This window comes from Lytechinus pictus, chromosome 13 (genome assembly GCF_037042905.1).
Source record: "Lytechinus pictus isolate F3 Inbred chromosome 13, Lp3.0, whole genome shotgun sequence".
Classification (NCBI taxonomy): Eukaryota; Metazoa; Echinodermata; class Echinoidea; order Temnopleuroida; family Toxopneustidae; genus Lytechinus; species Lytechinus pictus.
The window spans coordinates 5,573,326-5,595,162 of record NC_087257.1 but is presented as its reverse complement, the minus strand read 5'-3'; the positions used below and the strand labels follow the sequence as shown (position 1 = coordinate 5,595,162).

Genomic DNA, 21,837 nt, shown 5'->3' with positions numbered 1-21,837 from the left:
TTGTTTGAATCATACAATATTTCAATTTTTACAGATTTGCCAGTAATGACCAACTTGACTAAACCACGAAATGTTTAAACAATCATTATGGTACTTACAAAAATTCAGGGAGGAATAAATCTTTATTTTACATGACAATGAGGACAAAATTAAGATATTTCATATAATGAAATACAAAAGAAATAGTGAGTGGGTGATGTCATCAGTCCCCTCATTTGCATACCGACCAGGATGTGCATATTGCTGTTTTGTGAAATTTAGCAAAATTTTAGAATATCTTAACTTCCTTATTTTTCATCTGATTTCAAAGAAATTTTCAGTGTTATGCTCGTTAGATTTTTCTCTATCAACTTTATGTTGAGGTGGAATTGTCCTTTAACAATAATGCTGTTCCAACGAGAGTAATCTTACCTTGCAGGGATGTATCACATACATGTACTTACAATTTGGAATCTACCTGTTACTCAAACTTCCAACTATAAAACTTCTTTGTGAAACCTACCCCCACCCCAGCCCACCACCTTTAGTCTGAATAACATTGGACATGTTTTCTTTGAGCTCTCACATTTATCTTTTTTTCATACTGAATATACCAGGTGGCTGTTTCGTAGCTTACGAGCCACTGGTGATTCTTTCGTGGGCACTAAATCAACAAAAATGAAAATTTGGTGTATATCAATTACCACGAGAAAGGATCAACAGTTGTTCGTAAAATTGCTTGTAAGTTATGAACAGATTTTATGAAACGCCTTCCAGGACTGGGGCCTGTCGCAGAAAGAGTTGCGTTTAAACGCAAGTCAAAAAATCAATCGCAAATCCCAAATACGCGCTGTTGATTGGGTGAAAATCAAGTTGCGCGTGATAAATCAGAGTTGCGATTGATTGCAGCTCTTTCTGCAACAGGCCCCTGGTCTTTCACTCACCAATATTCAGACTTCACTCAGGTTGGGTGTTTCAAAAAGCTGTTTGTAAGTTAAGAGCAATTTTAAGAACGACTGGTGATCCTTTCTTTTGGTAAATGGTATTCACCTTTTAATGCTCAAAGGTGATGGTTTTGCGCGTAAGAAAGGTTTACCAGTCGTTCTTAAAGTTGCTCTTAACTTGCGAAAATCTAAAAAAAAACACCCACCTGGTCTAAACATCATTTTTATAAATACAAGTCAAGCTGTGGAATATTCACACCTAGCTAAAATCAAAATTAAATGAGATGTAATCAATTGTCTCATTCTGTGATTTGATTGGTATTCAGTTTCTTGACACTGAATTTAGCTGTATACATGTATTTATCTTCCGGGGTACATTCAATGTCACATATATATTACAAATCTTGGGGATGTTTATTTTTTCATAGAACTCATAAGTTCTAAGGCAGAAGTATGAGGGAACTTTGAATACTTGTGTAAATAGATCTTTATTTAATGCAGAGCTTGTTGCATCAAACAAATGGTTTTCAATGCTGTTTGAAATGCTGAATGCTGAAAAAAAAAATTGTGAAAGAGTACTGCTTTTATATTTGTAAATAACTTTGAATAATTATATTAGCCTAAGAGATGGTATTAGTAAATTTGCACACTTGCATATTGAGTAGAGCATTATTGATATAGAGATCTATTTTTGTAGGGAAGATCTTTCTGCATTGCAATACTTAATTGACATAGATTCAGCTGATGAATATAAATATAACACGTGATTTATATCATCTAGTCTGAAAAAAGTGTTTGGTCTATACAATAGGCAAGTATTGATTTATGGAATTTTGATTTAAATGTATAATGGTGATTTTGCGGCTTATTATGCTATTTGAGATGTCTTTATTGGAAATCACTTGCAAGCATTTGTTTTGTAATTGATTTAAAAGCTGCACTCAATAATCATTTAAATGTCATTGTCACAAAAGTCTTCACATCGTGTGATCGACTTGTTTTTCCTGTACATATAGTATGGAATATGTGCATGTATGTTGCAAAACATAGAAAAACTTGGAGTTATAGATATAAAATCACTTCTTTGCGAAAAATCAAACATTTTTGCCACATTTTGTACAGGTATATTGAATCGTTTCAAAAGTATACAAGTTGAGTGTTGAAAATTGTAGCACAGAAATGATAGAACGATTAGGAAGTGTCTTGAATATAATACATGTCATTGTCTGCCTTAATTTTAATAAGAATCAAAAGATATTCATAGTCTTTAAGAAAAAAAATGCAAATTACTGGAAAGATGTGTATCATATTGCCTGTTATAAGACAGTGTGGGCTTCATGTGCTTTATATTACTTCAGTAATGAAAGTTTCTGATTTGTAATAATCACCAAAGCAGTCTAGTTTAAGTCTTCACTTTGTTAATTTTTTTTTGGATAAATTATCATTGACCTAGTATAGTTTGTAACAAAATATGGATATATTTCAGTTATAGATGAACAATCACTTAATCGTTCAAAACAAAAATATTTTTAGCTTTTGCATTTTGATTGTAAACAAGTTTTGATGTTTAAAGTATTGACAAGGACATTATAAATGGCTCATAAAGTGTCTTGAATGTAGCATTACATCATTATTTGCCTTAATTCAAATGGAAAGGTATTCATATTTTTTACCGAAAATAAGTTAACATGAATTTATTGGGAAATCATAGTATTATAATGTTTGTCTTTAGAACAGGATGGGCATTATGCACTTTTTACTAATACAGCAGTGGTGAAAGTTTCGTATATGTAGTAATCATCAAATAAACTATTTTGAAACAAAATTATTAATATTAATGGCCTGCATCATATAGGCCAGTTTTTAGTATTTCATATGGATATATGAACGTATTATGCAAATATATTTCATGGGTGTTATTCATTTGAACTTTTGGTTACTTGTGGGGCTAAAGTAGTTAGTTACATTGGCATTGGAGTTATTGGAGTTATATCTTATACCTGTAACTCTAATATCTCCTGGCTGAATTTTTACAAGGGGTTGAAACATATCGATGTGCCATTGGAAGTACATCTGTGTTGGTTGAAACTAACAAATGATTAAACTTATCACACACAAAAAATATTGAAGAGTTACCTCAATTTTAATGACTGCATCCTTCCTCGGCGATGTCGGCAGGCTGTTAATTACAGTTTAAAAACTGTTATCGACCTTATATTGTATAAAAAAGGTCTCATACTTTCAAATGGAGCATTTCTCAGTTATCTTCAAAATGTTTTAACTTTGAAATGAATGAGATTGTAACATCCGACCCACATTGGTGATGTAAAGGCATTGGAAGGATGATTTTCAAGATTACATATGATATGCCTCTGTGGTCTTTAAAAACAGGTTTTAAGGTGCTGGTTTTAATGGTATTTTTCTTTCCACATACAAGGTATTCGATTTAGTTTAACCATGTAAATTATATATAATAAATCATAATCACTGGGTACTTGGTGTTATGTTTTGTTTTTCATCCAAATTGAGATAATAAATGTTATTTAGAAAATATGTTGGCTTGCAATTGTTTTATTTGGTTGTCAAACACTTTAAGGGTATATCATATTAATCAAACTTTGGATTGAAATTATATGCTGCCTCCCCCCTCTCTCTCTCCCTATCCCTCTCTCTCTCCCTCTCCCCCTCCCTCTTTCCATGATATAATTTTGCAAAGTTCAAACACAGGTTAATGTTGATATTTTGCAAAGATATGGAATCTATACACCTGTACTTAAGAATTAAAAGTTTCAAAAACTTTATAGAAAAGAATTTAATTCTTATGATTAGTACACCGTCACAATAGTAAAATAATCTTCTTGTAAAATGTAAACAAAAATCAGCTGAAAACTTGTTATTACAAATCGTCCATTCGGTAATGCAAAATGACCAAGACTCCCTAATCCAGAAAGACTGATAATTTGTGTGAACTTGGTTTGTATGCACTTGGTCTACTAATTATATAGTCTAATTGTCATTTTGTCTACATGACTCTTGGTCTCACCTCCATTTAGTCTCATCCTGCATGGTCTAATACCCAGTTGGTCTAATGTATACTTTGTCTACTTATTATTTTGCATGTACTTTGTCAAATAAACATTTGGTTCATGTACAAGCTAATTATATAGACAAAGTGGTGTCGGTCTATCTGGACATTAGACAAGATGGGTACAGCCTAATTAGAAATGAGACCAATTGGGTTAAGTTGGCAATTAGACGAAGTGGTAGTTTCCAAGTGGGAAGTAGATAGAGTGGTGTAGACCAAATGGCATTTTTTCCCGGAAAACAACTACGAAATTCTCAGCACCTATACATTTCATACATTGGTGATAAGCTTGAATTCTCTGCAAATCTCTTCCTGGAAGGTCCATAGTCAAATTGGCAACTGTGGGTAACGTGACCCACAACACACAAATTATATCATTTACGGGATGATTAATCTTGTACATAATCTGTGTTTTCAGCCGTTATGTGTTTAAATGTGAAACATGAATCATAACCAGATACATTACTAGGACGTAAGTATAAAACCTTTGTTAATATTCTTTGTTTCAGACTTTTTTTATTTCCAGTATCAAACATGGACACCTTAATATGACGGTATCTTTCAAAATGCATTACTAAAAGCTGAATTTAGAAAGCTCGCTCAATAAAAGCACTGAATATACATAAATGCACCATCACAGTCAGGTTAGTCCTATATCTTAATATGAAAGCAATATAATAATCAGGATAATAATCATAATCCTGAAATATTCTTATACTCGAATTAATGACCTATATATAAAAATTGTACATTTCATTACTATCATCAAAATATTATTGACATCTGTCTTAAGGCCACCGCACACCTTACGACTGTTCGCGATCCGATTTTGGAACAAATCGCATTTTGCTCAATTTCTGAAAATGAGAATGGAACATATCATTTTATTTGAGGTTGATATTAATTGAAAGAATACTAGTATAACAATTTTTAAAGATTGCAAGCCTTTATTTTGGAGTAAAAGCCAAATTAGTTTCAAATCGTAGCCAATCGTACGACTGCTATGACGTCATTACGACTTGATATTAAATTTGCTCTTATTCTAAGAAGGATGATAGCATAGTCACAGATTTAAACATAGGTATTCGTACGATGATTTCGAACATTACACAGTAAGATATTTTAAGTCTCAATATTAGCATCAAATTCTACTACGTTTTATTCCAAAATTGAGTCGCAGACCAATCGTAAGGTGTGCGGTCGCCTTTAGTGATACATTCCTTGTACCTACATGTATATACGTGTTGTGTATCAGTATTGTCAATTTGCTACTTTCTTTTTTTAGTTATGAATCTATGTACATTTATATTTTAAGCTCATAAATTTCAGCCATTGTCTAAAGTATGTGTATATTTTTTTTAAAATAAACCAGGAACATATTACCAGACGCTAAAATGTAATACATCATACCATTATGATTACATGAGTATGTCTAAAGACTATGTATCGGCGAATATTCATTCATATCTGAAGGCACAAGCAATATCATCTTTACATAGGGTATTATAATCTCATTATTAATTTTATACCGTGTGAGCCCCCCAAAAAAACTTTATACCTCACAAATCCCAAATTTAAGGAAAAAAATATGTCGTGAACACATAATCATTATATATGGCCTGAAAGAGCATGTTCTCCAAAATAATTTGATCCCATATTTATGTGGTACATGTTAACGCCTGGATGACCAGGAGGCATTCTTTGCAGTGATGTAAATTTTGATTAATTGTGCCAAATTACGGCATCACTGCAATAAATGAATCCAGATGTCAATGATGTCATAATCCTATACAAGTGTTGCATTAAAATCCACTTCAACACATCTTCTCAGTAATTTACATCATAATTGTTGAATAAACACATTTTAGTAACAATTCTCAAGTTAATTTCATTAAAATGGCTCAACAGATATGTAATTCGAACTCATGTAGGATTATGACATCATTGGCATCTGGTTTCATTCATTGCAGCCATGCCTTACTTTGGCACAATTGAAAGGTGACATCACTGCAAAGAATCCTTAATGATTGTCCAAACGTGAGGACATACCACATAAATATGGTATCAAGTTATTTGGGAGAATACACTTTTCAGATGAAAATAAAATACTCGGATTTATTGGAAAAAACAATTGTGCACTTAATTGTATTTTTATTATAGTAAGAAAAACTGTGTATGATTGTAAAATAAACAATACAATTCCTCTTTTCAGTTTCATTAAATCCTCAATAATCAATTATTATCAAAATGAGAAATACATTGCCCAACTTAATTTCAAACAACGCAGATTTGACAAAAGATGGTTTCGGTTGAAAAATCTTTTTATTGTTTGACTTCAACATGTAAAATTATTTTGTTATACTTGTCAGTTCATTGTTTATATCAGTGATTGTATTATTCATTGTGCTCTGTACCTATTGATTTTTTATTGCCAATAAAATCCCTGTGGAGGGGAAAAAGATTTTAAAAAAAAAGTTATTTGGGAGAAGATAGTCTTTCCAGCAATATAATGGTACACGTTCATGTAATATTTTGGGGATATGTGAGGTGTTATTTTTTTTTACTCACACGATATAATGAAAATGTATTTTCAGATAAATCAAATCTGCAATACCATTGTTACCATATGTAATGTTCGTATATACAAAAATAAAAACTTAACATGAAAAATGCAAAAATAAAGATTGAAAAACTACTACATCGGATTAAAGATACATGTATTCGCAAGACTATGTTTAATACGTAGTGTAATGAACCATCTCCTTTAAATTGACATTCAAAAGCCTCAATCTTCGGTTTAAAAGTATTGGCATCAGGTATTTTAAAAATAGACTTCGATGTTATTTTTGTTATGACTGGGGAAAACTGCGCGTTAGTACATTTGTTATTACAAAAAAAATGTAAATGCATCAAAAGAAGAAAATTATATCAGTTAAAGCCTCGTGAGAAGAAAATAATTCAGCAATATGTTTATGTATTTTAGGAAAATTACACGGTCTAATTTTAGCTGTAAATACGTATTTTTCTGATATACCCGCCACCACATACAGAATGAGACCTCCGTTAATAAATCATATACATTGTTTCGTTAACACTGTTGCGTAGGTGAAACAGCGGACTTTTTCTAGTATACATGACGTTAATCAAAAATTATGATCCGAAAATTTAGTTAATGATCGAAATTCCACAGCGGCATTTCGACGGGGACACCAGTCGCCTTTTAATGATAGAACATTTCACGAAGATGTTGATCAGTGATACAAATGGTCATATACTGAAGCTATGTCGTCATGTATGACGTCATATTGACGGCATCTATGGACCTGGTGCGTATTTTTGAGAAGTCACCGTCATTGGCTGTGCTTGGCCGTATTGGACCTGTAATAAAAAAAATGAACATGAAATTAACTCTAATATCTATATCAGGTCGAGGGACTTAAACTATTAATTGAAAATACAATGTATGTAGACCTTTGGAAATAAAAGGGTACCATTATCCTACCCAATGCAGGTGCCTGGGGACGATTTTTGAAGAGGGGTGCTGGATTGGGAAAAAATGTGACAAGCATCAAAGAAAAAAAAAGGGCGGTTCGGAAAAAAAAATGAAGGTGATTTTGGTCGAATTTCTAATTACCAACCTGATTTTCAGGGGCGCTACCTGTGGTGGAGAAAACACCCTATAGCACTCCACTTCCAAAGGCCATGACCAAATGCTGAACCCAAGACATAACTTTACCAAGGCAAAAAATGTGGACACTCATACTCTTACAAATAAAGGATATTTCGTACCCGAAAAAAAATTGACAAGCAAAAAAAAAGGAAAAAAAAGGTTTCAACCACAAATTATGGGATTTTCGTACCCAAAAAAATTTGTCAAGCAAAAAAAAAAAAGTCTTCAAATTCAATGGTATTTTTACATTACAAATTTTTAATGTTGCTTCTCAAAGGGGGGGGGGCACGTGCCCCCTGTGCCCCCCCCCCCCTGGATCCACGCCTGCTCGTCAGTCATCTTTGCTGCCCTCATCATAGCGCATGATTTCTAATTGTCTAGAGGATGGTTCAATTCGTCCGAATGTAAATTCATATTTTGAATTACTCCCCCCCCCGGCCCCAACAAAAAAAAATCGCCTCCGAATCCCCCCCCCCCCCCACACACACATATCGCACCGCCCAACTGTGACTTATATATAAGGCCCGTCAGTGTCTTTGAGTGTCTTACCGTGGTGGTAGTGCCAGGGGCGGACGAGGACTTGCCACAACAGCACGGGTGTCCACCGCAGCAGTAGGCAGCACCCACAATAGCATTGATGAACTCGATCAGAGCTAGCAGAGCGAGAATGGCATGGACAGCAAGAGCACCCTGAAAGAAAAGATGATTTTTTAATGGGTTGGGAGACAATTAAGGTATCAATAATACTATCTAAATGCACAACAAACGGGATAGCAGAGCGATGATGACGTGGACTGGAATAGAACCCTAACGAAAAGATGATTAAAAAATGGGTTGAGTGAAATTAAGCAGACACATGATTGGCTTATGTACATTCATAGTAAAAAAATGCACAAGGTCAACTTATATATTAACTCTTGAACAATTGAAGACTGATTCAGCGCAATAAATTTGTCATATCTTTTTTTAATTTTGTTTTGTTTCTCATCGAGTAATTATCTTAAAGGGAAAATCAACCTTAATTGGTTATAAAAACGTGAGTGGGAGAGGAGGATTTTTATTTTTTTAAATGGTAAAAGTAAGAAAGAAATCGAACAAGAAACAAAAAATGTATCTGCTTGAAAATGAGATGACTTTAAACGGTTTGTGATTTTTCTTTCTTTGTTTTTCTTACCAGTCACAAGTAAATGTTTTTTTTCTGAGTGGAGGGGGGGGGGTAATCAAATTATATCACAGATTTGACCACCATAGGGGGCCTCACTAAAAATATGCCCAAAATAACTTTTTTTTTAGTGTGCATGTAAAAGAAAAAAATTACAGTTAAAAAGCTATGAGATAACAGTTAGCACTGAATGTGCTGCTAAATGTATGAACCAAAATCAGTAAGTTTCACAATGTTTTAATATCTTTAGTGTTGTGATTATTTTTGTTTTTATCAATATTCATTTATTAATATTTTCTGAATTATTTTTACATACATTATATCATGGATCACTGTAAAGATATAAGAAAATTACAATTGCAAAAATGTGTTTTTATACTGCTTTCTAGGGGCAACTAGTAGAAAATGAAAGTAAAAAGATAAAATAAGATTTTGTTTTATGAGGTCTAAATATATCACAAAATTATACTTTTGTCTTGAAAAGGACAAAATTATTTAAAGTAATCATGAAAGAAAACTATCATTTGAATTAAATAAAACTTTTGATTTTTTTTCAATTTGGAAAATCTCTTTCCTTATGTTTTGCTGTGAATAATTGACACTCGAAAAGAAAATGAGTATATTGATTTTTAAGTAGAGTTTATACTTAGTGTATTTTCCTCATCAATATTATTTGCTGTAAATGTATTAAATGTGTGATATGGAGTTTCTGTGTAACACTCATTGATATAATACGGTGTTAATACCTAAAAACATGTATTGAAAAAAGAAAGAAGTAGCAAATTAAAGAAAAATAAACATTTGATATATCGTACTATGTCAAAACTTAAGTAAAGTATATGAGTTTAGTTAAGTATATGAGTTGTCAATGTATCCATTTGTCAATGTTTATAAAGATATTATATTTCATTTGCCATATGTACTTTATATTGAACATGTCAAGAATTGAAGTTATTTTTAAATAAAAATCCCTCAATGCGAAAAACATCTCCTTTAATAAAAAAAGTTAATAATATTTCCTGTCCGATATTGTTCAAACTGTCACCTTTCTGCTTTTTCAGGTTTTCTTAATCTCTCAGAAAAAAATAACATCCATTTGGATTGGATTAATGGTAATATCTCAAACAATAAGTGATATGACCTCTTTTTCTTCTATCCTCAGATCCAGGTTTAGGATAAATATACGAACAGTAAAAAATTAATGGGCAACAATGATATTTCTCATATCAGAATATCATTTTTATATAATTTTTAATAATATATTGTGAAATTATACACCCCCCAAAACACAACATACCATTGCTTTTAGTTTTTGCAAATCATAGTTGTAATCAGGCTCTTCTCATTTATGCCAACATTAATCTTGAAAATATGAAATAGCAATACTTCGATCATCTTCCAAAAAATCGGACGAGTGCTTTTTAGGACTTACATATGAACGTTCGTAGTTGCAAATGTTAAGGTAATCGTACCCATCGAACCTGTAGTAGCAACTTCCGTAGTACGACAGAACAGCCGACACAAAGGCTTCGTAAGCAAGCATTCCGATTGCTATCCAGCTACATAAGATGCCCATGATCATGTATCCGATGATCTGAAAAGAAAATGACGTCACAATTGCAATTTGTGAGTAATTCGTTTTAATAATTTAATAATTACTTGACCTGATGTGCGATCCCAGCGACTATACAATTGATTTTAAATCGGCTTGATGTCGTGCCAGACTTGGAAACTAAAAACAACAATTTCCCTATCTTTGACTTTCCCCGCATTACAGACATTAGACTCTCCTCCCTTTCATCCCCCGAAGTTTGATGTAATAAAAAAAGGCTCCAATATACAACATCATCATCATATCATAATCATCATCATCATCATCACCATCATCATCATCATCATTATAATCATCATCATTATCATCATCACCACCATCATCATCATACTTATCATTATCATCATCATAATCATTATCGTCATTATCATCATCATCATCATCACTATCATCATCATCGTCACCACCATCATCATCATCGTCATCACCACACCACTATCATCATCATCATCATCATCATTTTCATCATCATCATCATCATCATCACCACCATCATCATCATCATTGTCATCATCATCATCATCATTATCATAATCATTATCGTCATTATCATCATCATCATCACTATCATCATCATCGTCACCACCATCATCATCATCATCGTCATCACCACCACCATCATCATTATCATCTTCATCCAAATTAAGTTTTTAAAATGTATACTTACAACGCATGATTGCTTGTTCTTGCTAACCACTCCCAAAATTCCGGTCGGGATAATGAACTGGATAAAAATTAAAACGACGAGGTCAAAATTCAATGGAAAGTCAACAGTCGCATTTATACATCAGGGTCCCGCGGTCACAAAAAAGAGACGCGAATCAAAATAAGGTAAGTCTCAAATTACATGCAACTTACAGTGGTGCTAAAAAGTTAGTGAACCCCTTCGGAAAATGCACTGTCTCCTTCATGCTGAGTGGTGAAAGAACATAACACTATTGATGCCTGACGAGCCCAAAGAAACAAACTATATTGAATGTAATATTCGATCACCTGACTTCACAATTACATTTCTAAAAGATGACAGAATTTGAACGCGTTTAAATATGTTAATTTTCTGGTGGGGTTCACTAACTTTTTAACACCAATGTACATTAATAAACCAATCAGATGCACACATTTTGGACCTTTTTTTATAGTTTCGTTCAAGTGCAACTCTTTCTATAACTGAGCCAGTATTTGGTATGCTGGGAATCATATTAGTATTATACAATCCATTCTCTTGGGTTATATTCCTCACTATAATTAGCGGGAGAAAAATCACTGAAACAAAGATAACAAACCTGAGAACACGCTTTTATTAGGGGAGGGGATCTTTAAAGGAAAAGTCTTGACAATGGTGTGTCCAAAATATAAGAGTTTATTAGGTCAAGCGTGAGGTATTGAAAATATGAAGTTTTCAGGACAACAGTTAGGTACTCAAAATATAAAAGGTTTTCAGGTCCAAAGTGAGATGCCTTACTACGTTTTCAGGTCAAGCGTTAGATGTCAACCAAAGCTAAGAGCTACAGATGCTCTTTGTGCCCCAAAATATAATAGCACTTTAGCCTTTAGGTCAAGTGTTAAGTACACAAAATAGGTAAAGCATTTAGTGCTCAATAATTGTTTTTGGTTAAACATTGGCCATCCAATATTCAGTTCAAACATTGGTTGCCCAAAATATCATAGAATGCTCAATCTAAGATTTGGGTGCAATAAATGTATTAAGGCCCTAGGTCATTGGCATACAGATGGTGGAGGCTTGGGGCCATGCTTCCCCCGCCCCCCCCCCCCCCCCCAAAAAAAAAATGAAAGGAAAGGGGTAAGATGTAATATTTTTTTTCTGAATATTAGTCTATTAATCTATCGCAAATTACATTTTCATAATAAAGGAGTAAACAATTGAGGCTTGTTCGCTTTGCCCGCTCTGGACTTTTAGGAAATTCTGTGACAGCCACTATGTTCCCCCTCATTTTCGGGGGGGGGGGGCATTGCGCCAATATCTTAGCATAAAGTTAGCAATAACCTGTCTCGCCATCGTAGATTTCCAAAATAAAATGAAAAAATCGGGGAAGAAATGAAGTGAATGATGGTCTAACTTACAATGATAGCATTCCAGATTCCGTAACCGATCTGAATTACAGGAAAAGCGTACGCAACTCCACCGAGTATGATAGATAAGATAGCAACAATTAGATGAACCACTCCTGTGGCCAGTCCGGCTTTCCCGTTGAAGTGTTCGGCGGTATCCATGCCGCAGCATCCTTGGTTAGAACCAGTCTAAAAAGGGTCACAAGATGAAAAGCAAGAGGAGCATTTCAAAATAAAAAAGGAGTTAATTACGAAGCTAAATGCTTAATATTTCTCACAAAACATAATTAAATGTGGACTATTGTATTACATGTAAGTAGATATAACCACCTTTGTCGCTTTTAGCGTATTTCATTTATCGTGACATAATCATTAAACAATACCAGACTGAGACAATGAAATTAGGTAACCAACCCCACTGATCTGAATAGTGTACAGATCAGTGACCAAACCCCTGCTAAGGTTCCTCCATTTTCTATGTGTTTTTATCTTATGTTGCTAGTGGAGGCACCAATGAGTAGGGGGTATGGAGGCATTTGCTTCCCCTCCCCGAAATTCGTAATCTTGAAGAACAAATGATCTATGTTACTCGCATTATTTCTTTTCCACCCTTCCCCTTAAAAATATGCCCCACCCCTTAAACAGATATTCTGGCGCCGCCACTGTATTTCGTTGAAAATTTCCGTGTAGTCATGGTAAATCGTTTACGGTAGAACATTTCTTTTAATTTGATTTAATATTTATCAATATGATAAAGAAAATATAGATTTCACTTATTAATGTCACTTTTCTCAATATTAACGAAATCTCAGATGACAATTTATTGAATTGAAACACATTGGTCAGAATATCTCGCTACTTAGAAGCTAAAATTTATAGTATTATTTTATCAAATGGTCGAAGTGCACTAATTGTAATTGAACAGTAATCTAATTCATTCACAATGGTATAAATTTATTCAAAAGAAATCAATAAATCCAATATGAAAAAGACAGGTCATATCGCCGCTCCCTGTGGAACGCCAAATTTCCAATGTTCTTTCTTACATGGTACACGTGCGTAGTAGCTGGCGCCCCTTGAGTAACCACGACCTGCTGACCTGGAGGATACACTACCCCTGGTTGACCTTGAGGGTATGCCACTTGGCCTTGTGGGTATGCCGGTTGACCTTGGGGGTATGACCCTGGAGGTGGATAAGCGGCATTTTGTTGGTTGTAATTAGGTGGTGCAGCCATGTTTAACTTGTAGATGAAGTCAGTTCACCTAACGAAAAAAAATATAATATTTAATTTCATTTCATTTATTTACACCTCCAACATTTACAATATGTTTTGTTCCATACATCTTGATACAAATGATAATCAATACAACAAGGAAAATGTATATTACAATAATCAAGATAACTATTCAAACAGGTTTGAAATGTACATGTAGGAGGCTGCTGAAAAGCGACGCTTGTAGAGTGCAGCCTCCTTTTAAAATATTCGTATAAACAGTATAAACAGAATCAAATACTACATGGTGAGAGCTTGGGCATAAATCCAGTTAAATATAAAGTTTTAAAAAGGAAAGAAAGAGAAAATGAAAGAAAGCAAGATTAAAAGTCTCCAGATTTCTGCCCTTGCGCTCACAGGGAATCTCACGGATCAACAGAAAACGCCTTGAGCACTCTACAGAGTGGATTTGGCGCGATATAAGTCTAATTATTATTATTATTATTATTATTAAAACACAAAGCGTTCACAAAACAGTGTTCGTAATGCTATATAAGACAAATCGGAAGAATATAATGTTTGAGTGATGAAGAGTTAAATCAACTGACGAGTATCTTGAAGAAACTTTTTTAACTTAAATTTTAAAGCATTTAGGCTTGGGGAGCCTTTGATAGTATCATTAATAATACTTCTACTACTACTACTGATAATAATGATAATAATAATAATGCGTTATAGATACAGGATTGCAAGTGGTATTTCATTTATGTCGTATTTTTGTATAAGGAATGACATAATATTTATTAATAATTGATTTAATTCATCGAAATCAAATTATATATTGATATCATCCGTTTTATCCTGCTTTTTTTGTCCGGTAAATTCATGTCAACTATGTTTGTTGATGCGATCTAAACATAGCATTTATTTTTCATGCATGCTATTGCTACAGATCTATAAATGCATTTAGGGACCAGCAAGTTTGACAAACACAATCAATGATTTTACGACTTTAAGACGATATAAAATTATCCACAGTGCTTCAATTTTGTATAAAATGATGGCACCTTCAAAAATAAAAATAAAAAATATCGCAAAACCTCCTGTCGAAACTTTTCTGTACACATGGGCTGTTATTATCTTTTCTTTAACATGTTTAAATACACTCTCACAAATGTTGGGCAACATAAGCCTACTGTCCACACAATAATAAATTGTTTAAAACACTATCCAATTCTGGGTATAGTTTTAAAGCAATCATGTGTACTTTGGGTGAAAACTACACAGTACATTGGGTGAAAACTACACAGTATATTGGTTAAAAACTACCCAGAGTTGGATACATTTTTAAAATCAAATTATTTATTGTTGTGTGGACAGTATGTTGCCCAGCATTTTGAAAGGACATACTTTGTGTGTTCTTATGTGAGAGTGTGATTAACACTGTAAAAATACTAAAATCCAACAATGTGGAGACGATTCCGCACTGGGATATCTCTCCAGTGTGAATGTTCACGGTGTGTGAAGATGTCATTCATACTGTTAAAATGCTGGAATCAACAGTGTGATTCAATTCTGTAATTCCATTCTGTAAACATATCTCCAGTGTGAATATTCACAGTGTGTTTACAAATAGTGTGTTTACATGTAGTAGACTGTGTAAATATGTGGTTCACACTGACGAAATGTTCGAATTTTAGCAGTGTGAAGAGAATTCTATACTATGAACATCTCGAGAGTGTGGGCATTCACAGTGTGTTAACATAGTGAACGAAGTTAGCATTGGATTAAACTCGACAAAATGTTCAAATTTAGCTGTGTGGAGGTGATTAAACAGAGTGGACACATTTACATGTAAATGTAAATGTGACAATGTTTCAAGTGCGGATCGTAAAGTCAAATGTTCACATTAAACAGTGTGAAGACGATTCCACACTGTGGACATCTCGAGACCTCCAGTGTGAGTGTTCACATATTGGACTATGTGGGGGTGTGATTAACACAGTCAACATGTTCATTTTTAAGAGTTTGAAGAGAATTCCACACTATGAACACCTCTACAGTGTGTCAACATAGTGGACTAGACTGCAAAACGCCGGTGTTAAACCAATATTGGTTTCATTTTGGTGTTGTCTCAACACCTCTCTGGTGTGGACCGATATATAGATACCGGGCTGGTGTTGAATTATCACCGGCGGTTTTTTTTTTATTGCATATATATGAAGATGTGAATCACACTGACAAAATACTAAGATTCAACTGTGTAACGACGATTTCACACTGTGCTTCACATGTGAACACACTGTGCTACACCGTGTTCTTTACAGCCCAAAATGTGTAACGACGATTTCACACTGTGCTCTACATGAACACACCCTGTTACACCGTGTAACAAAATGAAAACGAAAATAGTATATACCAAGGGCAGCATAAGTTTATCAAATGAAACCAGACATTATCATATTTTAATTAATTTCATTTCATGCATGGAGTACTGCATATGTTTTAGAATAATACTGTCGTGGTAATACTGTTTAAAGGGAATGGAGATTATGAACTTAGTTGGTTATGAAGTTCTACATGTAAGTAATGAAAAAAGCGCGATTTCAATTTTATCCAATTGGTATACCTGGCAGGAATTAATTCACTGAAATGCATCTACGTCGTTATTGTAAATAATTACGGCCGCCAAGTTAAAGCCGGGGTAATAATATTCATTTTCATTGGAAGTGCATAGAGACGTCATAGTCATTATGCGCTGTGCAATAACTTGTTTTTTTTTATTTCTATTATTATTATTATTATTATCATTATTATTATTTTTATAATTTTTAGTGTTATTATTTATTTATTATTATTAGTATTTTTCTTCTGTTTTTATTATAACAAATTGAATTAAATCACAAAATTAACAAATGATTATTAGGTGATTGCAAATCACATAAACACAAGTTAGTTACACAAAAAAGACAAAATAACAACCATAATAATAAAAAAAAAAACCTACCCACTTATCCTCCTCCACCCCCCCAAAAAAGGAATGTGGCAAATTGATGACTTAATATCAGTGTTATCTAAACAAAGATAGTTGATTTGGTAAATAAAGTAGACAAACAAAATATACAAGCTATGATTATGGAATGGTTTCCCAACAACTATTGATAGGATTAAAAAACACAACTGGTTATCCAAGACGACATGATTATGGAGGTTTTTAAACGAACAAGTATATCAAGGAAACTGAGATACAAGTTGCATGAAAAAAATGGGATCTGATGTCTACAACCATATAACCAATACAGTGCAGTATTATTTTTAAAAATGAGGCACTAAGCCTGTTATACAAAATATACATTGCTAGTTATCATGTAACCTGTTGACATTTTTGAAAACCAAATTATAAGGTGAATCGCCACTTCTTAAAGTGAGCGGGCAACTTATTTTTTTCTTAGCTATCAAATATTCCAAGTCCTGTTGTTTTTTAACAAAAGAGCAAAACTTGGAGGATTATTCTTAAATTTACATGTATGAATGTAATACTTCAAAAGTAAGAAAATGTATGAAATGAACTTATCAGCTGGGAGTCAAAATTAGAACCATTTTTTTAAACATTATTTTGGGAAATTTTCGTTAAAAGGGATTGCCAAATAGGAATTACCCTTTCACATTCGCAAAACTGATGGACTATTGTTTCCTCACTTTTATCACAGAAAACACAATTGGGTGAATCCTTAGATTTAATCTTTTATTTAAAAAAAATCATTTAATGCTATGGTTTTATGAAAAATCTTAAAATAGAATGATCTTAATTTAGTATCAATGGTACAAAAAATGTGTGTAGTGTACCTTTTCCCAATTGATAGATACTGGTATTGGTAAACGTTCATCCCAATAAGTGTGTGTGATCCCCTAAATAAAATGTATGAATTTCTAGGGACTTTTTTATAACTCAACAATTTATGTACAATTGTTTCATGAACACCAATAATATCAGGGTCAAAACTCAACAACCATTCTTCCGGGATGCACTTAATCAAAAAATTTCCTTCTGTCTGTTTGGGGGATTCCAAAATCTAACACAAGCTCTTCAAAGAGTTTGTGACCTAAAAGAGGAGGATTAAATAAGTCTGACATCATAAGACATTTTTCTCATGCCACATCGGATAATTAAGATACTGTTTAGTTTTTGAACGAATGAATTTGTTATACCACAGGAGTTGACAACCACTCAAATCTGAAAATTTGTTACCATAAAATTCGACAGCAGATTCCTCCCTATATAAATGAATACCACATTCTCAATGCTTCAGATAATTGTATATTACCAAGACTGTTTAAAATGCTCTCAGGAGCATGAGATTTCCACAAAATTTGAATATCATGATTGAATTTTTCTAAAAAGGCTACTTCAATCTTTTTCAATGGAGCATCAAAATTCTCATCCAATAAGTGTTTTACCCAGACCATTTTTTGAGCACATGCAAAAGGGGTCAATCATTCTCAGTCCAGCCTGAGTATAATCATTACACATTATCTTACGTTGAACTCTATCCTTGCCTCCATTCCAAATAAATTTTAAAAAATAATTTATTTAATTCTTTAAAAAAAGGCTCTGGGTAATTTAACAGAAAAAACAGAAAAAAAAAGATAGATTAACTGTGGCAAAATAAAAGTTTTGACAACACAGATTCTACCAATTAGAGAAAGATTTCTAGTTCGCCAGCAGTTTAAAGTTTGCTCCATTCATACATCTAATAGTCCGATTTCATCCATTAAAATAGAAAGCATTTCACTAGATTGCTTGTTAGAATGCTGTGGTCTTGAACCTTGGTAGTCGAGTGGGCCAATAACTGAATTAAAATCACCGCCCACAATCAAAATTGAGCTACTTAATTTTTCTACTTCAGCGAAAACCTTGAGAAAAAAGTCAGGATCGTCCTTATTGGGGGCATAAATATTAACAAGTGTACAATGTAAGTCATTCAATATTGCCTTTATAATTATAAACCTACCTTCTGGGTCACTAAAAACAGAAAGGGTTTGAAAAGAAACACATTTTCTAACAAGGATGACTACCCCCCTACTTGCAGTGTTAAAACTAGAAAAAAAGGCTTGTTCACCCCACTGAGTCTTCCACAATAACTCATCTGTCTTGTCTGAGTGAGTTTCTTGCAAAAAAGTAACATCAGTATTCAAATTTTTCATATAATGAAATATCTTCTTTCTTTTGTGGAAGTCTTGTAATCCGCGGCAATTAAAAGTATGAAGCTTTATATCCATATTGGAAAAATATAGAGATTGTCTTTTAAATACCACACTATAAATATTGTTTGTTGTGTTACATCAAAATACTCAATACGCACTGAAAAAACAACAACAAGATATGGCCATAAGAGTCAACAGTTTAAAATGTACAAAGACATAAAAATAAGGCAAAAAAAGGATCAACTTAAAAAAACAAAGGGTAGAGTAGAGGTAAGTCCTTTCTACAAACGGGTAATATACATTATCAAAACCTTGACCTTGGTAGATAGAAACAGGAAAAAGGTTAATACAGTCATTTCAAACAATGTGTAGCTTTCCAGAGACATCCCTATAGGCTAGTTTTGCTGGAAATAAGAAGAATGGCTTCTTCCCCTGCTTCTTCAATTCTCGGAGGGCATCCATCTTGCCTTTAGAAAAGTCATCCGACACAAACAGATTCCTATCCTTGTATTTAGATGACTTGAACTTTCTAATGCAGGTCTGTCGCACCTTTTCCTTGGTAAGGAAGGAAGAAAATGCAATATGGACCATCCTTGGATCGGACCGCTCTTCAGATCCTCAGCACTGGCTGTTGTCGTTGTTGTATTATTATTATTATTAACATCATCATCATCATTATTATTATCGTCATCATCTTCATCATTAATTGCTGTTGTTGTTTCAGAATACTTTACTTGGGGCGTTGCAAGAAGCTTGCGTGTAACTCCGAAGCAATCGTAAGTCACACATTCCAGGAATAAGCCTATAATGAAATGCATATTTGCTGATGATTTGTGTACAATCGCAACTTACAGCTGTCGTGCAATGCCAAATTATGCTTAAGTGGGGATTCAGGCTTGATTTGCAATTGAACGTAAATAACGCCCCAATTCCCCTTTTAATACCAGGGGTCCGTCTTAGGAAGAGTTATGATTGATCCGATCAACCTCAATTAAGAATATACATCATATCTATAATATATTTTGAAGAAATTTGTATTTCAGATGTTGACGTTGCTGGCTTTCCATAGTTGTGATTGATTGGATCAATCGTAACTCTTTGTAAGGCGGGGCCCACACAGGACATGATTCATTTTACAGATAAAGATTCGCTCTACTTGGATTAGAACATTGCCGGTCATCAATCTTGTTCTCTCCCCAATTATGTTTACTGGTTGGATGCTACCATAATTACGCGTGATAGATGTATAAGATGATAAGATGATGTTTGTTGGGTAAGATTTTGTCTCGTATCATGCAAAATGCTCGTTTTACGGGTAAATTTCAACGAAACATTGGTTTGAAAATCTACACAAAATTTTGTATCATTCTACCCAACATACATGCATGTCTCTTGTTTACCCAATATTGGGTAAACTCTTTTTAGAGTGTGCCAAGAGTCGAAGATGGCAATGAATCTATTCAATATGAAATAAATCAGAGATATTACCGGTGGCTCAGTGGTAAAGTGGCCACCCCATGAACAAACAGGAAATAGGTTCGAGTATATATAAGTTTCTATACAAAAATCATCCAAATTCTGAACATATATTATTAATGGAATTTACATTACAATATTTTATATGTCTATGATTATTTACACAACTGTCAACCCATACTGGCTTTGCTATTGTTTATATATTTCATAAGGTTATACGTATAGGCCTAGTTCGTTTTAGTAAGGTGATCAATATCCACGTTTTTTCTGTATTACATTGATGTTTATATATCTTCCACTGTTTTCGATATATACCATATTATTGTAATCACTATTTTACTATGGTTTTATACGCCAGGACCAAGATGCAAAACAGGTTCTTGTGAACCTGTTTAAATATGTGTGAAAAAAATAAGTGATAAATGAATAATAAATCCCCACCCGGTATATAGAGCCACATCAAAGAGGAAAGAATATACCCTTTACAACCTTCTAGATTGGTGATCAACATTTTAGACTGGAGTAATGATATAAAGATTATATAATTGTGGCTTACCATTCTTTTGGTGTAAAATGTGTACATTATTTTGCTGCCGTAATAGGCCTACTGCAGTATACTCGCAGTACTTGTTACATTGCCCACTGGTAGGGCAGTTTTAATTGTAACCAGAGTAAAAACCTTGGTCAAATAAACATCAGTATATTCATTTGGTTTATCATAAAAGATGCACTTTGAATGAATTCCTCATTATTACATACTTTCTGACCTTTACTTTATATGCTTCATCACCATGTTATAAAACATTCATATGAATTAAACTAGCCGGTGATTATTCTGGCACGGGTCGATATTTTTAATTACCTGTAGTTAATAATAATAATAACGTTCTTTTTACCCAGGGTAGCCACTTCAATCATACGACTGCTCTTCCAGCGGGCCCTGCATAACATAATATGTTACTATTACCCTTCTCCGGTCTAAATGCTGAGCGCAAAGCAAGAAGGCAGAAGGTCCCAGTTTTATAAGTCTTTGGTATGACTCGGCCGGGGATCGAACCCACGAGCTCCCGTTCATGAGGCGGACGCTCTACCACTGAGCCAACATGCCCGGTTGACGGAATGAATTGGCACTCACCTGCCTAATAAATAGCAATATATTATTGGAATTATCAAAATTGCATAACATAGGCCTACTATTTTAGTTCACGGAAGGAATTGGCACACACTGATCTGCCTAATAAACACCAATATTTTTTTTCGAAATATCAAATTGCATAGCATAGCCCTACTGTATTTCTTGTACGTAATTGTTAGCGGGTACCCACTTCATCACATGGGCCCCCTCTTACAAAGAATTGCGATTGATCCGATCAATCACAACTATGGACGACCAGCAACGTCAACATCTATTATGAATGTT

General features: G+C 33.7%; 1 protein-coding gene across 2 annotated transcripts; it reads right to left on the bottom strand.

Moving 5' to 3' along the window:
* Positions 1 to 3,703: 3,703 nt before the first annotated feature.
* Positions 3,704 to 13,781, bottom strand: LOC129274904 (uncharacterized). 2 transcript variants are annotated; one of them, XR_010295496.1, is made up of 7 exons: positions 13,569 to 13,781; positions 12,535 to 12,711; positions 11,120 to 11,176; positions 10,273 to 10,434; positions 8,228 to 8,368; positions 6,037 to 7,386; positions 3,704 to 5,785 (listed from the first exon to the last, which is right to left on the bottom strand). XR_010295496.1 is itself a non-coding variant. In XM_054911643.2 (6 exons), the coding sequence occupies exons 1-6, from the start codon at positions 13,755 to 13,757 to the stop codon at positions 7,324 to 7,326; spliced, it is 789 nt and encodes a 262-aa protein (XP_054767618.2). In that variant the 5' UTR covers positions 13,758 to 13,781; the 3' UTR covers positions 3,704 to 7,323. The 2 variants fall into 2 exon arrangements, 1 of the variants encoding a protein (XP_054767618.2); XM_054911643.2 differs by having other exon boundaries at positions 3,704 to 7,386.
* Positions 13,782 to 21,837: the final 8,056 nt, after the last annotated feature.